The 26,402-nt window shown below is 38.3% G+C and overlaps 2 protein-coding genes across 3 annotated transcripts in view; both read right to left on the bottom strand.

The window, feature by feature from the left end:
• The window catches only part of Pcnx4 (pecanex 4), a 30,584-nt gene extending 24,449 nt beyond the window's left edge, over positions 1-6,135 (bottom strand). Inside the window, exon 1 of the mRNA XM_005343170.3 lies at positions 5,958-6,135. The gene's annotated coding sequence lies outside the window, so the exon portion shown is untranslated. The remainder of the gene's footprint in view (positions 1-5,957) is intronic.
• A 4,987-nt stretch (positions 6,136-11,122) lies between these two features.
• Positions 11,123-26,402, bottom strand: part of Lrrc9 (leucine rich repeat containing 9) — an 88,810-nt gene continuing 73,530 nt past the window's right edge. For both annotated transcript variants that reach the window (XM_026779288.1, XM_005343171.2), the window contains exon 33: positions 11,123-11,512. In XM_026779288.1, the coding sequence (XP_026635089.1) occupies positions 11,436-11,512 (77 nt within the window). In that variant the 3' untranslated portion in view covers positions 11,123-11,435. The remainder of the gene's footprint in view (positions 11,513-26,402) is intronic.

Raw genomic sequence — 26,402 nt, forward strand, 5'->3', positions numbered from 1 at the left:
TTCAGCACAAGGGGAAGGCAAAAAAAAAAAAAAAAAAGGAAGGAAGGAAGGAAGGAACCCTGTCTCGAAAAACCAAAAAAAAAAAAAAAGAAAAAAAAAAAGAAAGAAATCAGGGACTGGGGTATTGCTGTGATAGGCCTGAATATGACTATGTTTTTGCTTGGAGGAATATGAAACACTTGAGGGCTTTGGACTAGAGAAGTGATTGGACACTTTAAGTGAGATTTAATGGGACTGACTAGTAGCGGTGCTGAAGGTGATTTGAACTGTGGGGGTATGGTCAGAGGTGTCAGAGAAGAATGTCAGTATGTGCTCTAGAGATTCTTCTAGCTATATTTTGGCTGCTTTCTGCCCTTGTGGAAAAAAAATCTGCTGAGGCTAAATTGAAAAGTTATGGAATAACAGCTTCGGCAGAGGAGACATCCAGACAGCCTAGTATTAACTGTGTTGCTTGGTTATTAGTGGCCATGTTTATGCAGATCTATAATGAAAAGGAGCAAGCTGGGCAAGCAAGCAATTTGAGGAGAAAAGGGGCACCAGGAACTGTAAAAAAAAAAAAAAAAATTAAAGAAAATCCTGATTCTGAGTGGAATGAAGGGAGTGGTGACTTCAGAGAAAGATCCCACATAGCTAAGCTTTCAATTTGTGAAAAGAAATTAAAGAAAAGTTTAGGGCTGGACGTGGTGGTGAACACCTTTAATCCCAGCACTTAAAGTCAAAAACTGGTGGATCTCTGAGCTTGAGACCAGCCTGGTCTAACAGTGCAAGTTCCAGGACAGCCAAGTTTAGGCAGTGACGGAAACCATTGAAAAGAGAAAGCTGGTAAAAAAGAATTTGAATGAGGGGGGCTATATTCCAGTCCCAGCAAGCAGAACTTGGCAAATTCATCCACACGGTTCTGGCTTTAGAGTCAAGGATACCAGAAAGGGATTATAGAATCTCCTTCTACAACTACAAAAGGCCACGGAGGTCAGGCATGTGGCAGGGTGTCCCTGAATGGAGGCCAAGAGAAGCCACTGTGTGAAGCTCTGGATTGCCTTGGAGACCCCAAGATGTTGGAGATGTCAGCTGCTGATGGAGCGGAGCCAGCCCGAGAGAGAGAGAGAGAGAGAGAGAGAGAGAGAGAGAGAGAGAGAGAGAGAAGTGTGCTGCAGCCAACAAAGCTCAACGGGGCTGGAGGTCTAAAGAGCACTTTGGCATCACACATGGAGATGCAGAGTCTGGTGTTTGCCCAGCTGGCTTTTGGTCTTGTTTTAGTCCAGGATTTCTTCATCATGTTCCCTTTCCTCCCTTTTGGGATGACCATGTACATTCTGTGCCATTAGACATTAGACATATGCCATTTGCTTTTTCATTTTGATTTTACTGGTAATTATAGTTAAAAGACTACATGAGTCTCAGAAGAGACTTGGAAGTTTGGATTTTCAAACAGTATTGATACTGTGATAGACTATGCTATGGCTACAAGCTTGTGGGGGTCAGGGAGTAGAATGTGATGGTTTGAATGAAAATGGTCCCCAAATGCCCACAGGGAGTGGCACTATTAGGAGGTGTAGCCTTGTTGAAGGAGGTGTGGCCTTGCTGGAAGAAGTGTTTCACTGGGGGTGGGCTTTGAGGTTTCAGATAGTCAAGTCAGGTCCAGACAGTGTTGCTCTCCTTCCTGCTGCTTACCGTACAACTCCCAGTTCCTCTGCAGCACCATGTCTGCGTGCATGCTGTTATGCTGCTCGCCATGATGATAATGGACTAAACCTCTGAGCCACCCCAATTAAATGTTTTCTTTTATAAGAACTGAGCTCACATGGGATAAAACCAGACTTGCTGAACATAGCGGACAATGAGGACTACTGAGAACTCAAGAACAATGGCAATGGGTTTTTGATCCTACTGCAAGTACTGGCTTTGGGGGAGCCTAGGCAGTTTGGATGCTCACCTTACTAAACCTGGATGGAGGTGGGAGGTCCTTGGACTTCCCACAGGGCAGGGAACCCTGATTGCTCTTCGAGCTGACGAGGGAGGGGGACTTGATCGGGGGAGGGGGAGGGAAATGGGAGGTGGTGGCGGGGAGAAGGCAGAAATCCTTAATAAATAAATAAATTAAAAAAATATATATATATAAAGAGCTGAGCTCACCACATCTATTCACAGCAACAGAATACTGACTAAGACAGGAATCTTAATACTCTAAGGTTCTTTCTGCATCTTCCCCTCGGTAAAAGCCTATCTGCCTCAGTGACATTAAGTGTGGCATTCTGGAATAGTCTCCTAGCATCAAAGGGTTAAAGGTCACACTCCTGCAGATGGGGTAAACATGCTAGCATGAGTTATCTATAGCAGATGCCACTAGTCAAGAACATGAACTTCATTGGAAGGTCAGGATTTTAAAGTCTGAAATATAGAAGTTTTCTCTATGGAGTTAAGAAAACTCTCCTCTTGCCACATGAGAGGAGTCAGGAAACAAGAACAGAAAAGTGAAACCATATAAAGCTGGTTATTTCTGATCCCAACCACATTCATTTTCCCTCCAGCAGTTCTGAACCTTTTAAAATACTCAACTGTCAGCAGAGAAACATGGAAAGACCCATGTGAAAACAAACACAGCAGAGTACCTTAGTATGCAGAACTGTGTGTATGTTAATGGCATAGCTTAAGTAAGATGCGTCAAGTTGAAAAACAAGATACCTTCCTGTTCTAAGGGAGGAATGCAGAGTTTGCCATTTTTGAGCCTTCTTGCATTGTATTTTGTTCCAATCAAAATATTAAATTCATAAACTGCTTGTTCCCTGTTTTGGAACATGGAAGGTATCTCTTTTTATGGAGTAAGTTATGATTGCTATTGATAATATTTTTGGCTCAGGCAAGACTCTGCCTAAGAAGGTTATCCCAAAATAACAAAGCAACAGGATTGGGTGTAAGGGAGATTACACAGTTAGCTTTCTTGTGGGCAAGAAATGGCAGGAATAAGATGCTACAAAGAAGTTCAACTGTAATTCCTTCCTTACACTACACTATATTTTAATCTCTTCATCAGGGAAGTGAAGACTTCATAATGAGAAACCAGGCAAGGAAATATGGCATGCAGATGTACACAAAGAAAAAATTATGAAATCGGATAGGCAGAATGTCAGACATAAAAACTGATTTAAATCATAAATATTTTTAAATAATATTGTAAAGATTTTCAAAATTGATGTCTATTTCCTAACAATTCATGATCACTATGACAAAAAGTATATAATAAGCAGTCCCATTAACTTCTAATTTTTTTATTCTAGACCATAGAAGTTTAAAAGATTTAAGAATTTAAAGTATCTTTTGAGGTACCACCAATTACATTTATGTGGAGAAGTATTCTAAATGCTAACCTGGATTATTTATAAATATAATCCAAACTAACCTCATTCCCTGAAAACAATCTGGCATATGCTTCTGAAGGCATATGCTTCTGGTCCCCAGAAGGGCAGTAACATTCGTGTGGCCCCTACCTCTAGCATGCTCAAATAAAAATAGCTCAAGCCTGCGGAAACAAAAGCTGTGATGAAGATGGCCCCACAGCACTGATGTGGGCCATATGCTCGCTCCATATGCTACTTTGAAAGACAGCCAAGAAAGCAGACTCCGAGACGTTGCTGTGTTTGGAATGTGAGTCACAAAGTTCCCACAGGGGTAAGGAATGGTACAAACTGGCAATCTGCTGTCAGGGAATTCCTAGTTACCAAAGCTACAGCTCAGCAACCATAGGATACTGACTAAAATTCCTTGGAGCAAAGAAAAACACAACAAAAAGTAGTAGTTTGAATATGCGCATGTGCACACACATACATTTCTCTAAGGCCAGAAGAACAAATGAATTCCTAAATGGCATTTTTGGCAATTGTCTGGATTTCATTTAGTTTTTTTTTTAAATCTGTCACATTATTATTCTATGAATACAATACTCTAACATGCTCCGTTTCAAAAAATTTGAAAGAAAATATACAAAAGTTTTACTTTTTCAATGCATTTACTAATTTTCAAAACAAAACTTTATGATCAGTATAGAAATAAAATGACCCATACCAGTGTACTCAAAAACCATGAAACAACTCAATTCTCCATTTCTTAGAAGAGTCATCTGCCACCACTAGAGCGGTTCCCAAAGTACAGAGACGTGGAGAGTCGGCTGGTTTGGAGATAGTTCAGTGTAATTGCCGAGTGCGCCAGCTGGAACCCTGAGCTACAGCGGCAGCTGCCAGTCTAGCTCTGTACATGCTCTAGGGATCCTAGCTGGATGCCACACCATCAACAACTCTAAACTCTTCAAGGGCCCTTTAAACGACATTTAACGGGTAACTATAACGCACACATAGTGCAGGGAATAACTGTACTGAAGACCGAGAACCAAGGAAACTGACAACTAAGACACAATGTTAACTAGTGACAAACTAAGTTTTTGAGTCATGCCAACTTATTGTCAAACAAAAGCAAAGTTTGCTTTGCGGATTCTTGAATGTGGACTTGAAAGGAATGTGCAAAGTAAAACCTGACACTAAGCCAGTGTGAGGGCACTGGCACCTCATTTGAAGAGGAACACTCAAGAGTCCTCACCATCAGGGAAGGGAAACAAACTACAGAAAGGTGAAGGGTTATAATTAGAGATTTGCGCCTAAAATACATAATGAATTCTTCCAATCCAGTGATGAAAATACAACTTGACTTTTAAAAGATGAACTAGGGATAAGAACTGACAATTTCTGGGTGATGGGCCAGATGGAGTTGGGAATGAAGCTTCATATAAGGAAATGCAAACCAAACCTACCATGAGATGCTTTGAGTTCCCTTGATTGGCTGAAGTGAAAATGAAAGACAAAAGCAAGAATTGGTGAGGTTAATTTAAAACCTCAAATGCATCTGGTGGGGGTGTAAAGTGGTACCAAGCCTTGGAAAAATCTGGCAGTTTCTCAAAAGGCTAAACAATGGAATTAACATGCAACCCACCTAGTCCACAACCAGGCATTATATTCAAGAGAAATGAAAACATGCCTACACAAAAGTGTATGCAAAATGTACAAGGATTTTTGTTTTTTGGAGGTAATCAAATAGTTCCAAAATTGACTGTAGTAATGGTTGTGCAATTCTGTCGATATACTTGAAACCAACAGTTGTATACTCCAGGTAACGAGTTGTATCTCAAGGAGGTCTCTATAGAAAAAGATGAAAAAGTTCCCTGCTCAAGATTGTCCACAGCAGTTAATAACCAACGGGCATCTATCTCTCTAGGGAGAACAGGCAAAACTTGTAGAGAGGCCCTAAACTTAATTAGTGAAATGGCAGTATCTGAACTGGATGCTGTGAGAAACGACGGGTGACAGGGTGTAGATGGGAACGGACAGAAGTGTGAATGTTCTCTCGAAATGCAGGAACTTGATGGGGAAAAATAGTGAAAAATGAGTCATGGGAAAATGAGAGGCACAGCAGATAATTCAGATGCCTAATCCAGAACAAACGGGAATGGGACTCATTTAAGTAAATTCTGGTCTTTGACATGCAAAGGATTATCTGGAGACAGAAAAACCTGAGAAACGAGCTATAGTCACCCAGGCGGCCAAAAATGAACAAATTTGGGACAAGAGGGTTTGGAGAAAACCAAGAAATAGTGAACTCTACCTAAGGTGCACAGGTTGACTTTGATAAGGGGAACGTGCTCAGCCCTCACCAGGGCCAAAGGGCCACTCTCCACTTCGCAAGGCCTCTCAGAGGAAAAATGCAGCTATACGGGCTACAAAATACTCTCAATCAAGTTAAAACCACGCCGGATCACTACTTCAGTTCACCCTGGACATTAAAAAGAGCAACAATTCCATTTAAAAAGCGGAAGGCGTTTGTTGTGGTAATCAAAGCTGAAAGAACTGGGTAGTACCTAGGCGTGGAAACTAAGGCAGTAACGAAGTCCCAGGTATCTCTAGGATGGACATTACCTGGAGTCGCCCGAGGGGAAAGGCGACGAGAGGGCGTCCCGGGACCACATCTCCCCTGGGGAGGTCGGTTGGGAGCTCCCGCCCGACGATGGATGTGGCGGCACCAGCAGCTGAACCGGGGCCTCCAAGACCGCTCGCGTTTCCATGGCTAACATCAACTGCGCTCGCGCCTCCCAGAAGGCGGTGCGCACGCGCGCTCGGAGGCGGGGCCTTGCGTCTCGCCCCGCCCCCGTCGCCGTGACCCTGCGGAAGGAGGGTTCCTGTGCGCCGAGCAGCGAAGCCCGGTGGGCGGTGTTTCTTCCCTGCGGGGCCGAGCGGGCCTAGAGCTGCGGGCTTCGCTGGGACCCGACGGCCATTCAGGTCTTTGAACCTCCTAAGCACCACCACTGAGTTCTCACCCGGGCCACGCCCAGACGCAGGAACGTGGTTGTCTTGGAGACGAAACGTTCCTACTCTGGGAGCTTCGAGGCTGGATAGACGCTCGACCACCATTTTGGGAGCCTAGGATCTCCAAGATTGGCAGACCCATGGCTAAAGAGTGTAACAGGAGTCCAATCTCCTAGGGTCCTGAGACCTCCATTAATGACCACAAAACTAAGGTCATTCTAAATGCTTTTAAATGATTCTATGTGCCCTATTCTACTTAGATTTGAAACCAGAATACCTTTGTTTTCTTGCACCACAACACTGCCTTTTCCCATTTACAAAATGAAAGTTCATGACCACAGCAAGTCTTGGTTCCAACTTACCAACGTGTGACTACTTTCGAATCACATACTGGTGATTCTCAAAACATTTTAAACTTAATGTGTTATATACATGAGCTTAACTCAAAAGTTTTTACTCTTTTTGTTTGTTTTTCGAGACAGAGTTTCACTGTGTTGTGTAGCCCTGGCTGTCCTGGATCTCACTCTGTAGACTAAACTGGTCTTGAACACACAGATCCTTCTGCCTCTGCCTCCTGAGTGCTGGGATTAAAAGCGTGTACCACCACCATCTGGCATGTTTTTACTCTTAATTGTATAATATTTGGGACATTATCAACTATATCCTTATAACAGTGAATTTACCAGAGACAGTTTTATTATGTTGTGGGTTATTAAGTGAGCAATAACATTACATCTAAAAAACCCAGCATGCATATTATCTTAATTACAAAACACTTCCTTGGAGACCTGGAGAGGTGGCTCAGTAGAATTCTTGGCTCTCAGCTAGTAGAACTCCAACCAGACTCTGGAGTGAAAGGCTTCTTTGTCTTACCCTGTCCCCTTAATTTTCCCTTTCTAGTTGTCTCAAACCTAATTGATAAATGTGCTTTGATAGTTCTAAAGATTTGTTGATTTCATTTTTCTTCTACTTCTCCAGTCTCTCTATTTCTTGAGACAAAACAGTGTTGTATTTAAGCCAGGTAATGACTCTAGAATGATTTCTAAGTGTCCAAGTGAAGTGAAGAGTTGGCCATCTTTCTCTCTTTAAATCAAACGCTAGAATGACTAAGCTTGGTGAGGCAGGCATTCCAAAAACCAAGATAGGCTGAAAGCTAGACCTCCTGGACCAACCAACTAAGTTGTAAATAAAAGGTTCTTAAAGGAAATTAATAGTGATACTACGGGAACACACAGATAAAAAGAAACATCTGTTGACTGCTGATGTGGAGAAAATCTTAGTGGTCTGGACAGAAAACCAAACCAACTACACGCTGTTCAATTCTACGAAGGCTAAGAGAGGTAATGAAGTTATAGAAGCAAAGTCTGAAACTAGAATAGGGTGATTCACAATATTTTAAGAAAGAAGTTGTTTATGTAACATTGCGTGACAAGGGAAAGCTGCAAATAAGCAGCTAAAGGGAGTAACCTGGAAGATCTAGTTAAGATATAGAAGGTGGTCACATTAAACAGCTGATTTTAAGTTTAGAAGTAGAGCCTAGAGATGTGACCAATTTACTTTAAACCCATGGTGAAACTTCATTGATGAGGAGCTGCATTTTAAGAATGGGCAGGAGGAATTAAATTTTCTAAGACAGGACCCACTCCTGGGCAAGATGCTAATGTGTTGAAATGACAACAAAGGATTTAGAATACATAAGTGTGCTTGATAAAGTAGTAGCAAGGTCTGAAAGAATCAACTACAATTGGAAGAAGTCCTACTATGGCTAAAATGTTATCAAATAACATCACATGAAACCTTTTGTGAAAGGAATAAATGAGTGCAGGAACCAGGGGTGACTCAGTTTCCATCTGAAGTCATTTCTGACTTTAAAAAGTCATTTGAGCTCAAGCTTGCCTGCTCTGCTTTTTCCAATAACCTTGAGGGCTGTGAGAGATTTCTGATTAGCCCACAAGAAAAGAACACTCTATCTAGTAGACAGCATATGCTGACAACAAAACTCAGGAACATCAAGATAGAAAATAAAAAAAAAAAACAAACAAAAACAAAAAAAAATCAGCCGGGCGATGGTGGCGCACGCCTTTAATCCCAGCACTCGGGAGGCAGAGGCAGGCGGATCTCTGTGAGTTCGAGACCAGCCTGGTCTACAGAGCTAGTTCCAGGACAGGCTCCAAAGCCACAGAGAAACCTTGTCTCGAAAAACCAAAAAAAAGAAAAAAAAATTTACCTATACCTTCAACATCTGCCATCCTAATTCTTCAACCTTATTTCAAGTTCTAACCATATTTGTAGGTTGCTAGTTGAGAGTCTTCAAGGTAACTTGAAGTTTTAACATTCATCTCAACTGACTCATCATGCAAGGAACTCTGAAGCCAAGTTGTTGGTGTAAGGGTATTTGTGTCTCCTTGTGTGGATGATATTCCACCACTTTTATATATTTGACACTCCCAAGTGGCCCGAGAACTGATTTATTTGTATCTTAACCCAAAAATTATAAATGGAAATTATTTTTTTCTCAAGTTTATATAGTAACTTACAGTAGTTTATGTAGTAACTGAGCCTTTGGGCTTTCAGAACATAATGGGATAAAAATGTTGTGCAAAAAATAAATCAAGACTTACTTTAAAAAGACAAAACATTTCTAGTTGTAAATTGTAGTTCCTGAAAGCAGGAAGAAGAAAACTGTGAGGTAACATTGATGTGCAAATTAAAGACACAGTTTATAGACAGACTTATAGTTCAGCATCTTCATAGTCTGAGACTGTATAAGGAGATATAGTCCTGGTCTACCCACAAGGGCCCATCTTTGCTGGGAAAGATAAGCTCCATCACCCATGGTCAGAGTACCAAGTTAATAATCTTTGAAATTGCAGTCACCTCTAAGAAGTATGAGGACAATGTGATTACAAGGAGACACTCCAGTCAGGAAGCTTAGTTCAGAACTCTGACATCACTATTCATTGCTCATGGGATTGGGATTGCTTCATTTCTTTGCTCTACAGTCTCCACATCTTATAAAATAGAGAAAATAGGTAATTTATCCCAGAAAGGTTAAGTATATTGAATTAAATCATTTAGCACAGTAACTGGCAAAATTTAAGTACTTATTAAGGGTGAACTCTTGTGTTTTTTTTTAATAAAGAGGCTTTAAAATATTCTTTATTCCCAGTAGTACTCTCTGTGACCCAATTAGAATTAACCTGTCCTTGTTGTTGAAGGTCCTGCTATTGACACATCTTTCTATTTTTCTGATCACATTAAATATTGCACTGTCTTAAAATAAACTTAGTAGTATATGGAACAAAGCTGTTAGCTACTATTTGTTTAATAACAGTAATCCAACAGTTATTAAAGTCATGGTTCTTATTTACCAGGAACCGCACTGATTCTTATAGCTAAAAAAAACTCAAATAAAATAATATGATTCTCAAGAGGCTTACCAAAATGTATCTTGGGAAATAAACAAGGACATTGGTAGTTACAAGAATGCAGGAGTAGTACATAAAATATTCTGAGAAAACAGAGGATGGCTATAGTTCAATTATAAATGGCAAGTTGAATTAGTGGAATGAAGATGTGACAAAGGGTGTACTCCAGATAATACTTCATTCTTAACAATATTTAGGTCATATAGAGGTAGGTGCATTTATGTACTGCATTTAATGGTAACCCTATGAGGTATTTGTTGTTAATTTAATTTCAATTATAGGTTTCTGAATTTCAGAAATATCAAACAAATGAAGCCTGGAATTGAGCCCATGTCTGTTTAGGCTTCATGGTTCATCTAGTCTTACTACCTTGCTGATTCATCTGAAATAAACAGACGATGAACAACATGACACAGCTGAACCAGCCAAAGAAGATGTGGAGACATCTGTAGTTAGTGTACAGGTTTTATGTGATGGTATACTGGCAATGTCTGTTTTCAGTCCATACCACAGTGGCAGAGGGTGTAGAAAATAATGCAGAGCTGCAGAACCAGGAATAGTGGGATAAAAGCAAAAATAAATCGAGAGTTCATGAAGGGCATTAGGAAACTGAGCTTTCCAATTAGAGGCACAACTGGTTAGAACGGTAAATGATTGGATTGAGTGGGAATAAGGAGACTTAAGAAGAGAGAATAAAGATGGTCCAGACTTCAAGTTTACTGTCTACACCAAGTCTGAGGTAACATGAAATACACAAGTAAATAAATACAGAAATAAATAAGTAAAAAAAGAAGAGCACCCCGAAAAGAAAGATAACAAAATCAAGTTGACATGCTTCTAAAGGATTTGTGGTATATTCCAGCACATAAAAGTAACTAGAAATACAGAAAACTAGTTGAAGTCTTGAGACTGGGAAAGATTGGTAAAGTATATGTGAAAAGGTAGCCAAGAAAGAAAAGCATTAGGAAAAGGAAGTGACAGTGTGACATTTATTGGTTTGTTGAAATTTACTTGACTTCTTTTTATCACAGATTATGATATTCGTTTGGGGGGCAGGTTTTTACATATTATACGTCTGATCCTAACTCCCTGTGTGACTATAGATGACCTTGAGTTTATCTTCTTCTTCTACCTCCTCTGTGGGGATTACAGGCACTACCACACCCGGTTAATGGGGTGCTAGGGATCAAGCCTGGGGCTTTGTGTGTGCCAGATAAACACTCTACCAATGAGCTACACCTCTGTCTGATACACATACCTTTTTTTTTTTTTTTTTTGGTTTTTTCGAGACAGGGTTTCTCTGTGGCTTTGGAGCCTGTCCTGGCACTAGCTCTGTAGACCAGGCTGGTCTCGAACTCACAGAGATCCACCTGCCTCTGCCTCCCGAGTGCTGGGATTAAAGGCGTGCGCCACCATCGCCCGGCTGATACACATACCTTTAAAATGATCATGGGATAGGTAGAATTTTACATTGTCTCATGTTGATGAGCATGTGTGTTGTGTGACTCAGGTATGAGGATGTTAAATGACAGGGAGTTAAGAAGAGTTTCATATTGAAATACCTTTCAAAATAAAACATTTCATGCCCCACAGACACACAAATGACTTGTGAAATAAACAGTAACTAGCATGATCATAGCTTTGACTTAGTTGGTTTTAAGCTTTATTTTTTTCTTTCTTCTTTCTTCCTTCCTTCCTTTTTTGCAGGCTGCTCGGTCATCTTCCTGGCTGTCCAGAGTCCTGAAATAATCACACAGAAAGCTGTATTAATTAAAACACTGCTTGACCCATCACTTACATGTATTACTAGTTAGCTCTTATATCTTAAATTAATCCATTTCTATTAATCTGTGTATCACCGTGTGGCTGTGGGCTACCAGTAAAGTTTTATCCTGCACCCAGAGTCTGTCTCATGTAGCAGCTCCATGGCTTCTCCCTGACTTCACCTTCTTCCTCCCAGCATTCAGTTTAGTTTTCCCACCTAGGTCTATTCTGCCCCCTATTGGATCAAGCAGCTTCTTTATTCATTAACCAATAAGAGCAACACATAGACAGAAGGACTTCCCACTCCCTTCCTTCTTTCTTTCTTCCTTCCTTCCTTCCTTCCTTCCTTCCTTCCTTCCTTCCTTTCTTTCTTTCTTTCTTTCTTTCTTTCTTTCTTTCTTTCTTTCTTGGCAGAGTTTCTTTGAGCTTTGGAGTCGATCCTGGAACTCCGGAACTCGCTCTGTAGACCAGCCTGGCCTTGAACTCACAGAGATCTGCCTGAGTGCTGGAATTAAATGCATGTGCTGCTACCACCACCCAGTGGTTTTAAGCTTTCCTGTAAGACATTTTATAATTCTGAAATTTTTACAGTAATTCTTGATGGGGAGTATTACAGAATTAAAAAGATAGCTTTTGGATTTTGTTATCAGCACTCTGGAGGTTGAGGCTGGTGGATCTCTGTGAGTCTGAAACCAATCTGGTCTCTATAGAGACTTCTAGATCCTCTAATTCCTTTTCTTTCAAAGAAATTAAAATTTTATTGGATAGCTCTTACATTTCACTGTCATTTGCTATCAATGACATTTTTTTTGGTGGTTGTTATTGTTCTTGTGTTTATGACAGGCTGTAGTTCAGATGGTTGTAAGCTCCTACAAGTCTTCCAGTCTCAGGCTCCCAGGTCCTAGGTTACAGATGTGAATCACACATCCAGCTTAACTTTTAAGGGTATTTATTATTTTGAGCTATCATTGCTGGAAATTTGAGGGAAACAGTTGTTCACAAAGAGAACATAGAACTATTTGTATACTGAAAGCAATTACTTGTTTGTTTGTTTAATTGTTTATTTGTTTAAGAGTGTCTCATTGTGTATCTCTAACTGGCCTGGAATTCACTATGTAGACTGGCTGGTCTCAGACTCACAGAGACTGATCTGCCTCTGCCTCCTGCATGCTGGAATTTAAAGTTGTGAGCCACCATTCTTGGCAAGAGTTGTCTCACTTTTAAATTAGGGTACATTTCATTAAAAGAATGTGAAGATAAGTTCACTGGACATTTGAAGTTCAATAGTATACTATTTTTAATACACATTTTTAATTTATGTCTGTACAGCTAAGTCATGCACACATGAAATACAAAGATACCCTTCGTTTGTCACCTACATTAAGTTGATTGTGCAGACTTCAGTCTTTACCTCAGCATCAAAGACTGAGATTGGAACACCAGCATCTTCTGTTGACAGTGGTAGCAAGGATATAATGCCTTGTTATTAATATTAATTTCTAAAGTTAGAGCTACAGTAACTTGAAGTAGCTATCCAAAATTCCTTGGTATCTACCTTCTAAATTCTGCTTATAAACATGCTAGCCATTAGAGTCCTGTAAAGATTGTCTTCCCTTTTCCTTGAGATCAGTCTTCACTTGCCTAGAAAAGCCCACATAAGTTTGAAATCCTTCCCATAGTTTTTATGATGGTGATATGTTCAGATAATATAAATATTAAACATTAGAGGTCATTCATATAGTTATTTAGAGGAAGTGAAACCACACTTGGCAAAGAAATTTTATACACAAAATATAAGTTGTATGTCAGAGGAGCAGTTTTTGAAATTTAGCTTGGCTGCAACAAACTTTAAAATGCCTTTCCATTTAGAAATTTGATCTGTGGAAATCTGCTGAGCAGCTCTCTCACCTGAGTGTGTAACAGCGTTCTCGCAAAGATACACTTAAAACATTTGAAAGCAGAAAGCACAACATTCCTTCAGTAGAAAACGGGTTAAATTGGACGTTTTTCTAAAAGTAGCCCTTTCGGTAGCCCCTGCAGAGACATCCAGCTTGTAGTAGGTTGAAATAAATCAGTTTGCACAGTATGTTTAAATTTAGGTAAACTGGATATAAGCCTGTCTATGCTTGGTATGTGTTCATTTCTGAAGGATAAAAGGAAACTGGTAGACTTTAGCCTCCAGAGATTAAGTGGTTCTCGATGAGGAGAGGAACATGTACTTTATTCCTCTTTGTGATGTTAATAACAGTCTACCAAAATTTACAATCTTTAAATCATAACATTGCAAACAAGCAAAAAATACACTTAAAAAATCCCCCAAACTATGATATGATTTGCCTATTGTGTCATTGTTCAAAAGCCATAGTGGCCAGACAATAATGGCACATGCCTTGAATCCCAGCACTCAAGAAGCAGAGGCAGGCGGATCTCTGAATTCTAGGCCAGCCTGACCTACAGAGCAAGTTCCAGGACAGTCAGGGCTACAGAGAGAAATCCTGTCTAGAAAAGCCACACACACACACACACACACACACACACACACACACACACACACTATACTTAAATATATATATTCTCTGTGTGTGTGTGTATACATATACACATATGTATCCATGGTGGATTTTTATTTCCATAATGATACTTTCATACAGAAAGCAATTTTTCTTAAATAAAGACATAATTATAGCATTGACAGTTTCATAGGAAAAGGAATTCTGTATTTTTGGTGCTCTATAAGTTACTGGCATACCAGTAATTTGGGGCCTATGATGATCAAGATTGCTTAGATCCTGGACCAGTGTACAGTGAAGTGTTACATCAGCAGGTCATCCTCTGAACTCCTTAAAAATTAATGTTTTATTGAAAAATGAGAATAATTCTCATTTATTAGTTTTCAAATGTTGCATATCCAGATATTTACCAAATATGCAAAATATGGATACTATTATATTTACACAGATACATATGTAAAACATTTGCACATATGTAAATATATGCTATACATAACATAAAAAGTAAAATACATGGGAGTCTTGTTTTCTTAAATCAAAAATGAGTAAGTATTATTAAGAGAAATTTTCATATGCAGCTTGTCTTTAGCAATATAATTTTAAATATAACAATTTTAATTAATTTATGTCGAGGTTTTATTCTATTGGAGTTCCTTTTAAGGCTCTTAATTTGAACAAAAATTAGAATATAGAAATGAATATTGGGTAACTATTTTAACTAACTTTATTATTTATTTGCCAACAGGAAACGTTTACTAAAAACATGTTAAGAATAAATATCAACAAGAGATTCAGTCCATGTGCCGTGTGGATGGCCAGGATCTGGCCTAAATGGGTCGTGAGGGGCAGCTCACCAACAGCCAGAGGCTGCTTCCTTCTTTAACTTTTTGTCTTTGAGTTGATCAACCAGGTTCAAAATGTTTGTAGAAGAAGCAAAGCCAGTTTCTGAGTCAACGATCAGTTCCAAGGCCTCTCCAAACAGATCCAGCTTGTTTTCTGCAAACTCCGCGGCCCTTTGGAAACTGAAGTAGCAAAATTCACCAGGGCACAAACCGGTCTCCTGCTGCCTTCAGGGTCTCCTTTGTCCCAACATACAAAGACTCCAAGATGATGCTGATGAAGTCCTCCAACTTATCTACAGTGCCATTTAGGTCATGAACCTTGTCACAGTGGCGGCAGTCACCTAATCTCCCACTCCTATAGCACACATTAGTCAACAACACTGATGAAGAGCTGAAGGCTAATATGGACGCCGCCACGGCATCCACTCTTCCGCGGCTGCCCTGCTTGTGCAAGGGAGCGCATGCGCCTAGAAGCCTGCCAATGGCTTAACTAACTTTAACATTTATTAATCTCAGCACATTCCCCCAAACTCAGGCTTTTATCTGCCTCATTTTCATGTGGTTTACAAAATTTACAAATTAATTTACTAATTAAAATCGATTTTTTTTTAAACTCAAAAAAACCTTTATTGATTTCAGGCTGAAAACTAGATACTTGTTTTTATATAGACATCTGCTTTCTAATATTTAGTAGAAATTGTTTAACTTGTAATACGTCTTTAAAAAATGCTTAAATGTGAGGCGAACTCATCCAGAGGGAGTTTTTGTTACCTTTTCTACTGATGCACAGAACGCAAAGTATTTGCTGCGTGTCTTAGTGAAGAACAGGAACAAGAACCTGAAGCCGGTTTTTCTCCTCTTTTGGTTGACATCTGAACTCTATCACTGCCTCCTCCTGAGGAAAATGGCTCCTTCCATTCTTACACAAAAGCACCCCTACCTGACAGCATCTGGAACTCCATCCTCTCTGAGCCATCTTCATTTACTAGACCAGCATTTTCCTCACTTCTTATCAATCATGAACCAAGTAACATGAGGGGTTTTTGGGGGGAGGGGTATTGTTTAAATAATGAGCATGCACACTTTAGTCAATAGTAAAATGATGAAAATTTTAGAAAAACACTGTTATTACCTGGAGGAAAGATTTGATTTTCATAGAGCTATAGAAAACATATTGGGTCAGTACTGACTTCTCAGTTCTAGTTTGCTGCCTACACAGAGGGGATCATTTGACACTGGGGGGTCACCGGTCTCTCCAGCCTCCAGGATAACACCCAGTGGTGAGCAGAGACTGGGGTCCAGAGCTGAGTTTTAAGGCAACTCTGTTTCTGCTCTTATTTTTGTGTTAAGTTAATCATATTTATGGGTAGAAATAAAGGCGAATTTATACAATGTTTAATGAAAGTGATCTTTTTCTTTAAAAAGCACGTAGACTTTCTAAATAGCAGAGTTAAAATTAACAGTGAGCTCTCCCCACTGCTACGCAGATCAAAACCAAAGGACGATTGTTTTTGAACTGTTAACTTTCTCTGCAGAGTGATGTTCGTTGGCATTGACATTGGGTACTACGCCACCGTAGTCCATTAGAACTCATTAAGAACCAACACTTTACCTACCAAGAGCTTTTTCTGTAAGGTCAATTAAATAAAACGTTAAAGCTGGCGTTGTGAATGTTTCTCCCTTGTAATAGTGAAGTCACTTTATTTTTAGCCTCCTTTTGATTAAGACTAGTGGTCAAAGATGACAAGGCCCTCAGAAGAGATTCTGAAGATAAAGCGCTTGGGCTACCCAGGCTGCAATCATGAACAATTAGGAAAAATGTACCAAACACTTCATTTCTTTCTCCAGGCTGCATGGAAAATTGCATTTAACATTTCAGGCTTGTTGCATTTTAAAATAAGGTCTCAAACTAAGCAATTTTCAAGACAGCTTCAATCAAGAGATATTGCTTAAATTTTTGTTATTGCTATAGAAATGAAAAGAATGATTGTCCGTGTGATTAGCCTTGAAGATTGCTTTGGGAAGAGTTTGACAGTCCTAGTAACATGCCTATTATCATTTACAGTCTGTAAAATTGAACACTACATTGACTCTCAAGTCAGTTTTATAAGACTTCCTCTTTATCTGCTGATTTTATTCCACAGTTCTAACATGAAGCAGGAGTCAATCCTTGTAATGTGTTAATGTGTGGATAATTTACTTTTAATCATGGTTAAAAAGTTTCCCCAGTCAATAAAAAAATAAACACACGGTGGAATAAATTTAACCCAATTGATGCCTCCTATGTGCAAAATTTGTGCTAAATAGTTTGGCAGACAGATATGTTTAACTTGAAGAGGTTGTGGTTTAATGACTAAAATTTACAAAAAAAAAAAAGAAAAATAAACAAAATGAGTTTAAAAATTAGCACTTTTGTGTCTTTATAGGGTTTTTTGTGTGTTTCTTATACTTTATTTTCTTTTTCTTAAATCCTGGATTTTAAAAACTTTACTTGTTTTCTAGAGAGAGAAGGTGTGGAACTGGTAGTGTGGGGAGTTGGGGAGCATCTCGGAGGAGACAGGGAAGGGAAAACTGTGGTCAGAATATATTATATGAAAATTATTTTCAACAACAAAAAAGAAAAAAACAGCACCAATTGCACTTAAGTTGTGCTGGATATTGCTTGCACCACCTCATTTGTTATATATAAATGGAGATTAAATTGGCCTGATGCTGTCTGACCTGGGAAGTTTATTGCATGCCCATTTATTTGTGATGATTAGGTGATAGATAATTGGTCAGAGGAGTAGTGGCTCCCAGAAGAACAACAGGACCTCCTGCCATGGGCTCCTTTGCTTAGAATGCTGGGATAAAGCAAATCTATACAACAACTTTGGAAAGAAATTTAATATTAGCGATGGTCAAAAATGCATGTCTTTTAGCTGATTAATATTTTCCTATGGGAATCATTAAAGGAAGTATTTATCTATAAATGCATTTTTTTATATATTTATATGGCCAGAAAATAATTTTAGCAGTTATCAGTGGTGGCACAAACCTTTAATCCCAAAACTCAGAAGGCAGAGGCAGATGGATCTCTGTGAGTTCGAGGCCAGCCTGGTCTACACAGCAAGTTCTAAGACTGCCAGGGTTACACAGAGAAACTCTGTTTCAAAAACAAACCAAAACAAAACAAAAATTTTAACAACTTGAGTGCTGGATCCTTTTATACAGCCTTTATTACTGTAATTTGAGAAAACTACAGTATTTTTCTTGGTTAAACATAACACATAGGTTATATTTATAATTACGGCCAGGTGTGGTGTGGCACTTCTTTAATCCCAGAATTTGAGAGGCAGAAGCAGGTTTATTTCTGTGAATTTAAGGTCAGTGTAGTCTACACAGCCAGTTCTAGAACACCCAGGACTACACAAAGACTCTGAAAAACACACACTCACACAAGATGATCATGTATGTTGTCTTTGTAATGCCATGGATATATTTAGATAGATAATATAAAAAGTTGTAAGCAGCATTCCAATTCTGTGAAGATATACGAATGAGAAAACCTGGTAACACTTTAGCTGGTAATTTTGTTAGCATCACGATGATGTGTTGACGCCACTTTGAACAATCATCTAATGTTTGTCTTCTAACCTTAGAAACTGACTGTGGAGACTAGACTGACCTTAAACTCACAGCAATCACCCTGCTTCTGCCTCTCAGACTCTGGATTAAAGAAGTGCACACACTATAACGGGCAGCACATCCTATAATGTCTTTTTGTGCACTGCTGTGAGAATAGAAAGTGACGGAGCAGCTCTGGGAAGCACGAAGGCTCTTCAGAAACCCAGGTGGAACTGCTGCACGATCTAGCACGTCTGCGTCTGCGCTAAGTGCCTAACAGAGCTGAAAACAAGGATTCCCGCAGGTGTTTGTACACGTATTCATAGGAAGGTCACGTAAATAGCCCAAAGGTAGATGAATTGCTGGACCAAAAGTGGTGTAAGCACACAATAGATTCTTAACCAACTCTAAGGAGGAGGAAAACTGTGACACATACATCAGCATGGATGAACCTTAGAAGCATGTCTGGGGAAATAATTCACTCACAAATCTATTATACTGATATTATATAATTACACGCATATGAAGTACCTATAGTAGTCAGATCCATAAAAACAAAAAAGGGAAAGGGTGGATACCTTGCCTAGAGGAAAAGAATTTATTTGATGGGGACAAGGTTTGGAGCTTTTAAAGATGAATGAGGTCTATGGTTGGAAGTGAACTGTGCACTTAAGATCATTTAAAATGGTAAACTTCATGTGCGTTTTAATCTACAGTCTACAAAACCAAAATGGCTAAGATAGAACAGAGCTGTACTTAGGCAGTTGAGTGCTTACTTGTACTGGACTCCATAACCCAGACAGGCTAGGACACACTTATAATCTTAGCACTCAGGAAGTAGAGGTGGCAGAGCACAAGTTCAAGGTCATCCTCTACCTAAAGAACTGGAGACCAGCCTAGGTTTCTTTTTTTTTTTTCCGCCTAGGTTTCTTGAGACCCTATTTCATTACATACATACAAACATGCATAATATACTAATAGAACATGTAAATTATATATACTCTGTATCAAAAATGAAAATAATGTTTTATGTATCTCATTGAAATATTTTTAGAAAGGTATCAAAAGCAGGGTCTTTTTTCTGTTAAAAATAAAAAGGGGTCTAGTTTACACAGTAAGAGTATAGTACAATTAAAAACGAATTCACAGAGCAACTTGATATAGAATCTTAAATGTCAACAAATTATATTCTGTCATTCAAAAATCGGTTCTACTTGAATATTTTCTATGCCTTTCTTTTCCTTAGTCCATATGTAGTAGCAGAAAATGTCAAGGTCAATAGGTATTAGCAGAAAATGTAATTGTGAGACTAAAATGAACTTTGAGCTCACAACTTTAGAAGCTAAAGATGCTTAAACAAGAGTCAAGAAGCTGGAGATCCAAAGAAGCAAAGATTATATAAATACATAAAATACAGAATTACATACATTTCTTATATAGTTGCTTGCGTCTGTGTTTTGGAGATGTTATTCTTATAGTCTCATGTTTATTTTCTCATCCTTTTGGTCCTAAGAGAGGTTGTATTTTCTTTACTTTTAAGAATGATATATTGTATAAATTTGTTTTACATCCTGACTACCACATTCTTGTCTTAAACAAGTCTTCAAATTACTATAATTGAGACTCAATAAAAGTGATACTGTCCTTTGTACCCCTCACTGAGGTTAGGCATCACACTAAAAATATGTTTGGTTGAAAATGCCAGCAATTTAATTGCCCCACAGGAACTTACTGTGTATCTAATTGGGCAGTCAAATGGCACATCTAAGGCATCATTTGGAGACTCAGACACCACTGTCAACAATATTGCTTAGTTTTCATCGGCTTATTCTTCACACAGGCTCTTCTAGTGGCAGTCAAATGGCTGCCGAGACTTGTGTTACATCCTCCCAGGTGGCCTTCGTCGTGAAGGATATAAACTAAGGAAATCATTCACTAGCTGTAGGCTGTGTGTGTGCCCACTCCAGTGACCGGTAATCCCAATGTTAAATCGTAAGACAGGGATAGACTTTCAAAGACGAATCTGGAGAAAGAGACTGGGAAAATTAGGCACAAGAGAGAAGCACCAGGGGGCTGGAGAGATGGCTCAGTGGTTAGGAGCGTTGCCTGCTCTTCCAAAGGTCCTGAGTTCAATTCCCAGCAACCACATGGTGGCTCTCAACCATCTGTAATGAGATCTGGTGCCCTCTTCTGGCCTGCAGACATACATACAGATAGACTATTATATACATAAAAAATAAATAAATAAATAAAAAGAGAGAGAAGTTCCACTGTCCACTAAGGCGATGTCTTCTCTATTGTGGAAGCTTCTATCTAGACAGATTGATCACTGCTGCTCCTATCCAGCCCACTATATCAGTCAGGGGATTGCACAGCTGTCTCCTAGCATTGAATCCTGTTCTTTTATGGAGCATGCTATCAGGAGAACCTGAGTGGAAAGGCAGACCACATGCGCTGGTAGGGAAGTTTGAAAGTTGCAGTGCGCCTCCTAAGCACTCTTGAGACTTTGATGTAGACAGGCTAGGACGCATGGAGGCAGAACCCATTCCAGTTCATTCTGATGGCAGCCCGTACTGTTGAGGCCAGGAGCACTCATGCAGTACACACCGTGTCTGGGGCAGAAAGCAAGGCACTGACAGCCTAGTAATGAACAACTTAATCCTGACTGTGCCATTCAGTTCCTTGAAGTCTCATTCTAAAAGCCAATTTTCCCAGCCTTTCTGTTATGGAAGCTATCTAATCTGACATATAGAAAGTAATTTTTTTTCTTTGAGTCAAAATCATTGATTGCTCTATGGCTAATTCTTAGGAATTATTTTAAAGAATAATTATTTTCTTCAAGATGCTAATGACGGATGGATTAAGACATGATTCAACTTTTTAATGTATTGAACAGCTTCAAATTTTAGAGTTTATTACTTCATGCCCCCTTTTATGATGATGTAAAATTTATTAAAACAGGAAAGCATATCAATACATTTAAGAAACATTTTTCGAAAATATACAACTCTTCTTTAAACTAGTTAAAGTCTGATAATATTAATACTTCCATGTTCTTTCTATAAGTAATGTGTGACATTTAGTTTGATTCTCTGTTTCAAGTTTGTTTAACTGTACAGTGCACCTTTGCCCTTAATATAAATTAGCATCTTTTTTGAGTGGAAGGGGCTCAACGTAATTACAATGATTGTTATAAGGCTGTGAGAATTTACTATATGTTTATGAGATTTACGGTATATGTCCCTTATACATTGAAACACATATATGTTTATAAAATACCAGGTGTAGACCAGGTTCTTTCAAAATTCTAATGGTGGCAGTTTAAATACTATTTTTGTTGTTAATAATGGCTCAATACCTAGAGAGTCCTTCCAAGGTAAATTAACCAGGGAAATGCGCCAATTTTGACGTCGTTGTCGAATGACTGTTTTTATTCCTTTTAGACTTAGCTCTCCATTTGCTGTTCCTTGGCACTCACTATAGAATTCCAGCTTGCTCTGCTTTTCACCTTTCTTTTAACGGTTTAGCATAGATGGTTGGATCAAGTCCATTGCTCCAATTGTATGTAGCTTAAAAGGCTCTGCACTGCTGCGCTCTTCCCATTGTGTCTGCTTCCCGAGCGGAGCGCTCTGCACCGCGCATTTCGCTGGCGCGCTGCTTTCTAAGCCCATTTATGCCCATTCTTTCTGAAGACACGTGTTCATCTGGGATCTCAAATTGACTTCGCCCTATTCTGTGTCCTTAACTAAAAACGCACCATTAACGTTGATTGAGCTCTCGCAAAGCTCTCCGTAAAGAGTGAAAGGCTGCCGAGGCTAAGTGTTTGCAAATACCTGTTTGAGCCACATTGAGAGGAAGAAATGAGAAATAATTGGGAACTTAAAAATGCTATTGACATATATATTTAACAGATTAGTCTTTTTCCGTTGTTCCTAGAGAGAGACAGTTGTAAACATTTTGGAGGGAAGAGACCGAGTACCAAGTTACAGTTAAAGACGAAACATAGAGTAAAGCCAAGTTAGTAGAACTATCACAAGAGTTGAAGGAAAATATAAACTCATGTTAGAGTAGGGAAGATGTAAAAACGTACATAGGCCATGGATATTATCTACAACATTTAAATGTCACCAACTTGATTTTTAAAGTATAACTGTTGCATTATGATTTATATAATAGTAAGATTACTATTTTTTTCTTTTATGAACAACTACTGGTATGGAATTTTGTACACATTTAGAAACTAATCAGAATCATATAATTAAAAAGTAGAAAATTTAAAATTATGGGTTTAAATTTACATAACTGCAAAATTATACATTTTCATACTTGTAAGAAAAACACCTCACATTTATTTATAGTCTTGTGTTTGATAAAATTGTAATTCATTTAAAATGTATCAAAATGGGTTATTCTGATACACTTTTAACTCAGGACACACGGAAAAACTGTCCCGATTACAGATGGACCAGAAAAGAAAGTGTTCTACCGTTGATCTACCTCTTTCCTGTAGCTCCCAGCCCATAGTCCCAGCCTGTGATCGCTGCAACTGTCTATGGAACACGACAACGTTGAGAAACAGGGTTTATGTTGAATCAAACGAGCATATAGTTAAGGTGAAGCCCAATAAAATATAGAAGGTAAATAATTTAATTTCAGGTAGTTAATACTTTCAAGTATATTTCCATATTTCTTTGACTATATATTCTATTTTTAGGTTACAAGTTTTTATAGTTTTTTTCCTGTTAAATCATTAATTAATTATAAGGAAATGTCATTACAAAAACAAAATTTTAAGATAAAAGCACATAAGTTGAATCTGAGAGGTACCTTTTGAATAGTTTACAAAGTAAATTAAATTAAAAAGATTGATGATATCATGGTATAATTATATTTTATTTTATATAATTAATTTTCCATTATAATTATATTTTTATAAAACAAAAATGTTGAGAAGCAGATTATTTTTAGCAGAATAACTATGTGTTCCTGGCCAATCTAGTTTTAAAAAGCAGCTGTAAACTTAAGTAACAATTTGGTATTGATTTTCTTAGAAATATTTTAACGATGAAGGAAAGTATAAAAAGATGAACAGTTAAGTGCTTCAAGGGTGTCTGGAATAGCTAGAGTTTTTGCAGAGGCAACTTTTTCTGATGAGAAATCAGTTTCTAGCCCACAAACAAACGGAGTTGATTAGATTCACTTAATAACCAAAGTGTCTCTACTCATAAAGAACAAGGATAATTTATTTCCATTTATGTCAGTAATATTTAACTGAATTCAGCTCTAATTAAGATCAATATTTCAAAACATTTAATGCTTCTTACAATGTATGATAGTTTGTGGGTGGGAATATTATGCATGCTGCATATACTGTAAAGCTAGTTGTGTACAGTGTACACCTGTACAAAAGGGCATCATGTATATTTGAGACAAAAAATATTCACAACAATAGCTAATTCAACAGAAGGATCTAGGACTGTAAACTAGAGTGAGTGATAAGATCCTTACTGAACAATTGTAATTACAGCCAATTGTCATACATAGATGTCAGAGGGTTGACGTTCAGTTCAGCATAGTAAGTTCCTACTCTGCAATTCAAATGTGTTAATTTCTCACATTTCAGGTTGTCTGTGGAATTGAAGATCAAGTCATAATGGAGTTGACTGACTGCATGCAAAATACATTTATCAAGGTATTTACTGAGAACAAAGAAATAATACTTGCATTGCAGAAGTTATACTTTTTATCCAAGCTAAATATATTGGAAGAGAATGAAACAGTTTATAGTCTTTAAGCACGTTAGCTACATAGAAACCTAACACAAACTGCTGGCGGAATAGCATGCTATTATTAATTGCTTATTTATGTGTATTTGGAAAAGCAGTGAATTTGGAGTTGAAAAAAAATCTAGGATTGGATACGTTATACACTATCCTTTTCGTAAACCACACTTTCTTTAAAGAGATAGAAATGCCATGCCTATCTAATTAGAATTTTAGAATAAGTCATTCAAAACGCGTGCCATCTGCAATCATTCCTATGAAAACATCACTTATCTCCCTGGATACTTTGCTTGCTTTGTTAAATAGGAGTGGGAGGGAGACAGACGTATTGCCTCCGAATAACACGTAGCTTAAGCTCCTGGCTAGTCCCAGGGGAGCTGTGCATGACGTCAGTGACATCTGCTGTCATGGCAGAAAAATGTCCAGAATCACCCTTAGTGTTTGCATATAAGGCATCATGATTCATATGAAAAGGCTACTGAAGGACAGCTATGTGTTCACTGTGTTCTGTGCAGTGCCTGGCAATACCTAAACTCTTGTTTATTATTATTCTTTATGTCACTACTAAATTATGTATTAAATTTGTTTTATGCTCAATAAGAAATTCAGATGTAATTAGAATAATATTTATAAAATGTCCCCCAATTTTAAAAAATAAACATAAAAATAAAGCATTTATGAAAAATCCATAGGTGAAAAAAATCTGAGAATGTTACATAGAGTGGTATAAGTTATTCTTTTCTGCTTTATATGTTTCTGTTCTTGAACACTTTTCCCCAGTAAAAGCCTATTGCTTGTATTTGCCCTAGTATTTTAAAAAGACATGCTTTGTTGTAAAAGTTTCATACTCACTTCTAGTCATATAAGGAAACAAAGAGCATGGAGTCCTAATTTCATAACAGGTGCACTCCCAGACACTGCAATATCGCAACCGCAGCGCAACCCGACACCTTCTGGACATCTTCAGAACTGCACAGCTATTCTGGGAACAAAGGCCCTGAATGCAACAGCTATTTAAAACCCACACAGTAAGAAGTAAAAAATCAATCTGCAATTAGGCTTGAAGGTTAACATATTACACAATTAATTTACAAAAGCCGGTATTAAAGGATTAAAAAGCACGAAGTTATTGCACACACACTGGAGTGATAGTTTCCAAAATACCTTTGGAAATATTTTCAGGTAGATTATAGGGTATGCAGTCAGATATAAACACCTTATGTTTATACAAGTAACGTTGTAATACTATGAAATTATATGCAGCGTAGCACCAATACTCTGAATATAGGGTACTTTCTGAATTGTGCAGCCTATATATATCAAAACGTGACTGGCATTTATTCATCATTTTTGTCTGGGACAGGGTCTCTTGTAGCTCAGTGGACATCACATCAGATAACCAAGGATGATCTTGAACTCCTTATCTTCCTGCTTCTACACCCTGACAGCTGTGTGCCACTGTGCCTGACGAGTGCCGGAATGGGGGTTGAATCCAGGATTTTGTGCATGTGTGGCTAGGTGAACACTGCCAACTGAGTAGCAGACCCAGTCCACTGGCCATCAATTTAGAGAACTTTATTTAACAACTAAAGTCAAATCCATGCTTGATTGTTTTGCACTATTTTAGACACTATAACAATTTAGCAAAATTTTAAATGAAATATAATTATTAAAGGTCAAAACTTAGCTTGAACATGTGACTTTTTTATTTTTATTTTTATTTCTTTAGCTTGAAACTGCTTGTAAAATTGTATCACTACAGGCACATTGCTTGAATAGAAAATAAGGCTCTGCTGTAACTCTGAGAACAGGAACCAGCAGTGCCCATAGCTGGCTATGTTTAGGAACTAGCATCGATGACCACATTTTGCATTTTTCTCTAAGTGAGTTTGACGGCTGTCCTGGATTAAGGGTATTTCTTTTTTTTTCCCTTGCAAAGAATAGAACAAAAATGTGGCAAAAACTCACCTTACTGTAGCAATGGTTATGTTCGGTCTGCTGGCTCCTATTCTTGGAGGTACAGCAATCTCACTCCCTTTACGAACAATCGTGTCCATGGTGATACAATTTCACAGGAAGTCTCAGACTAAAACAGACATGCTCAAACCAGGTTTTGACCTTTAAT

This window comes from Microtus ochrogaster, chromosome 1, assembly GCF_000317375.1.
Source record: "Microtus ochrogaster isolate Prairie Vole_2 chromosome 1, MicOch1.0, whole genome shotgun sequence".
Taxonomy (NCBI): domain Eukaryota; kingdom Metazoa; phylum Chordata; class Mammalia; order Rodentia; family Cricetidae; genus Microtus; species Microtus ochrogaster.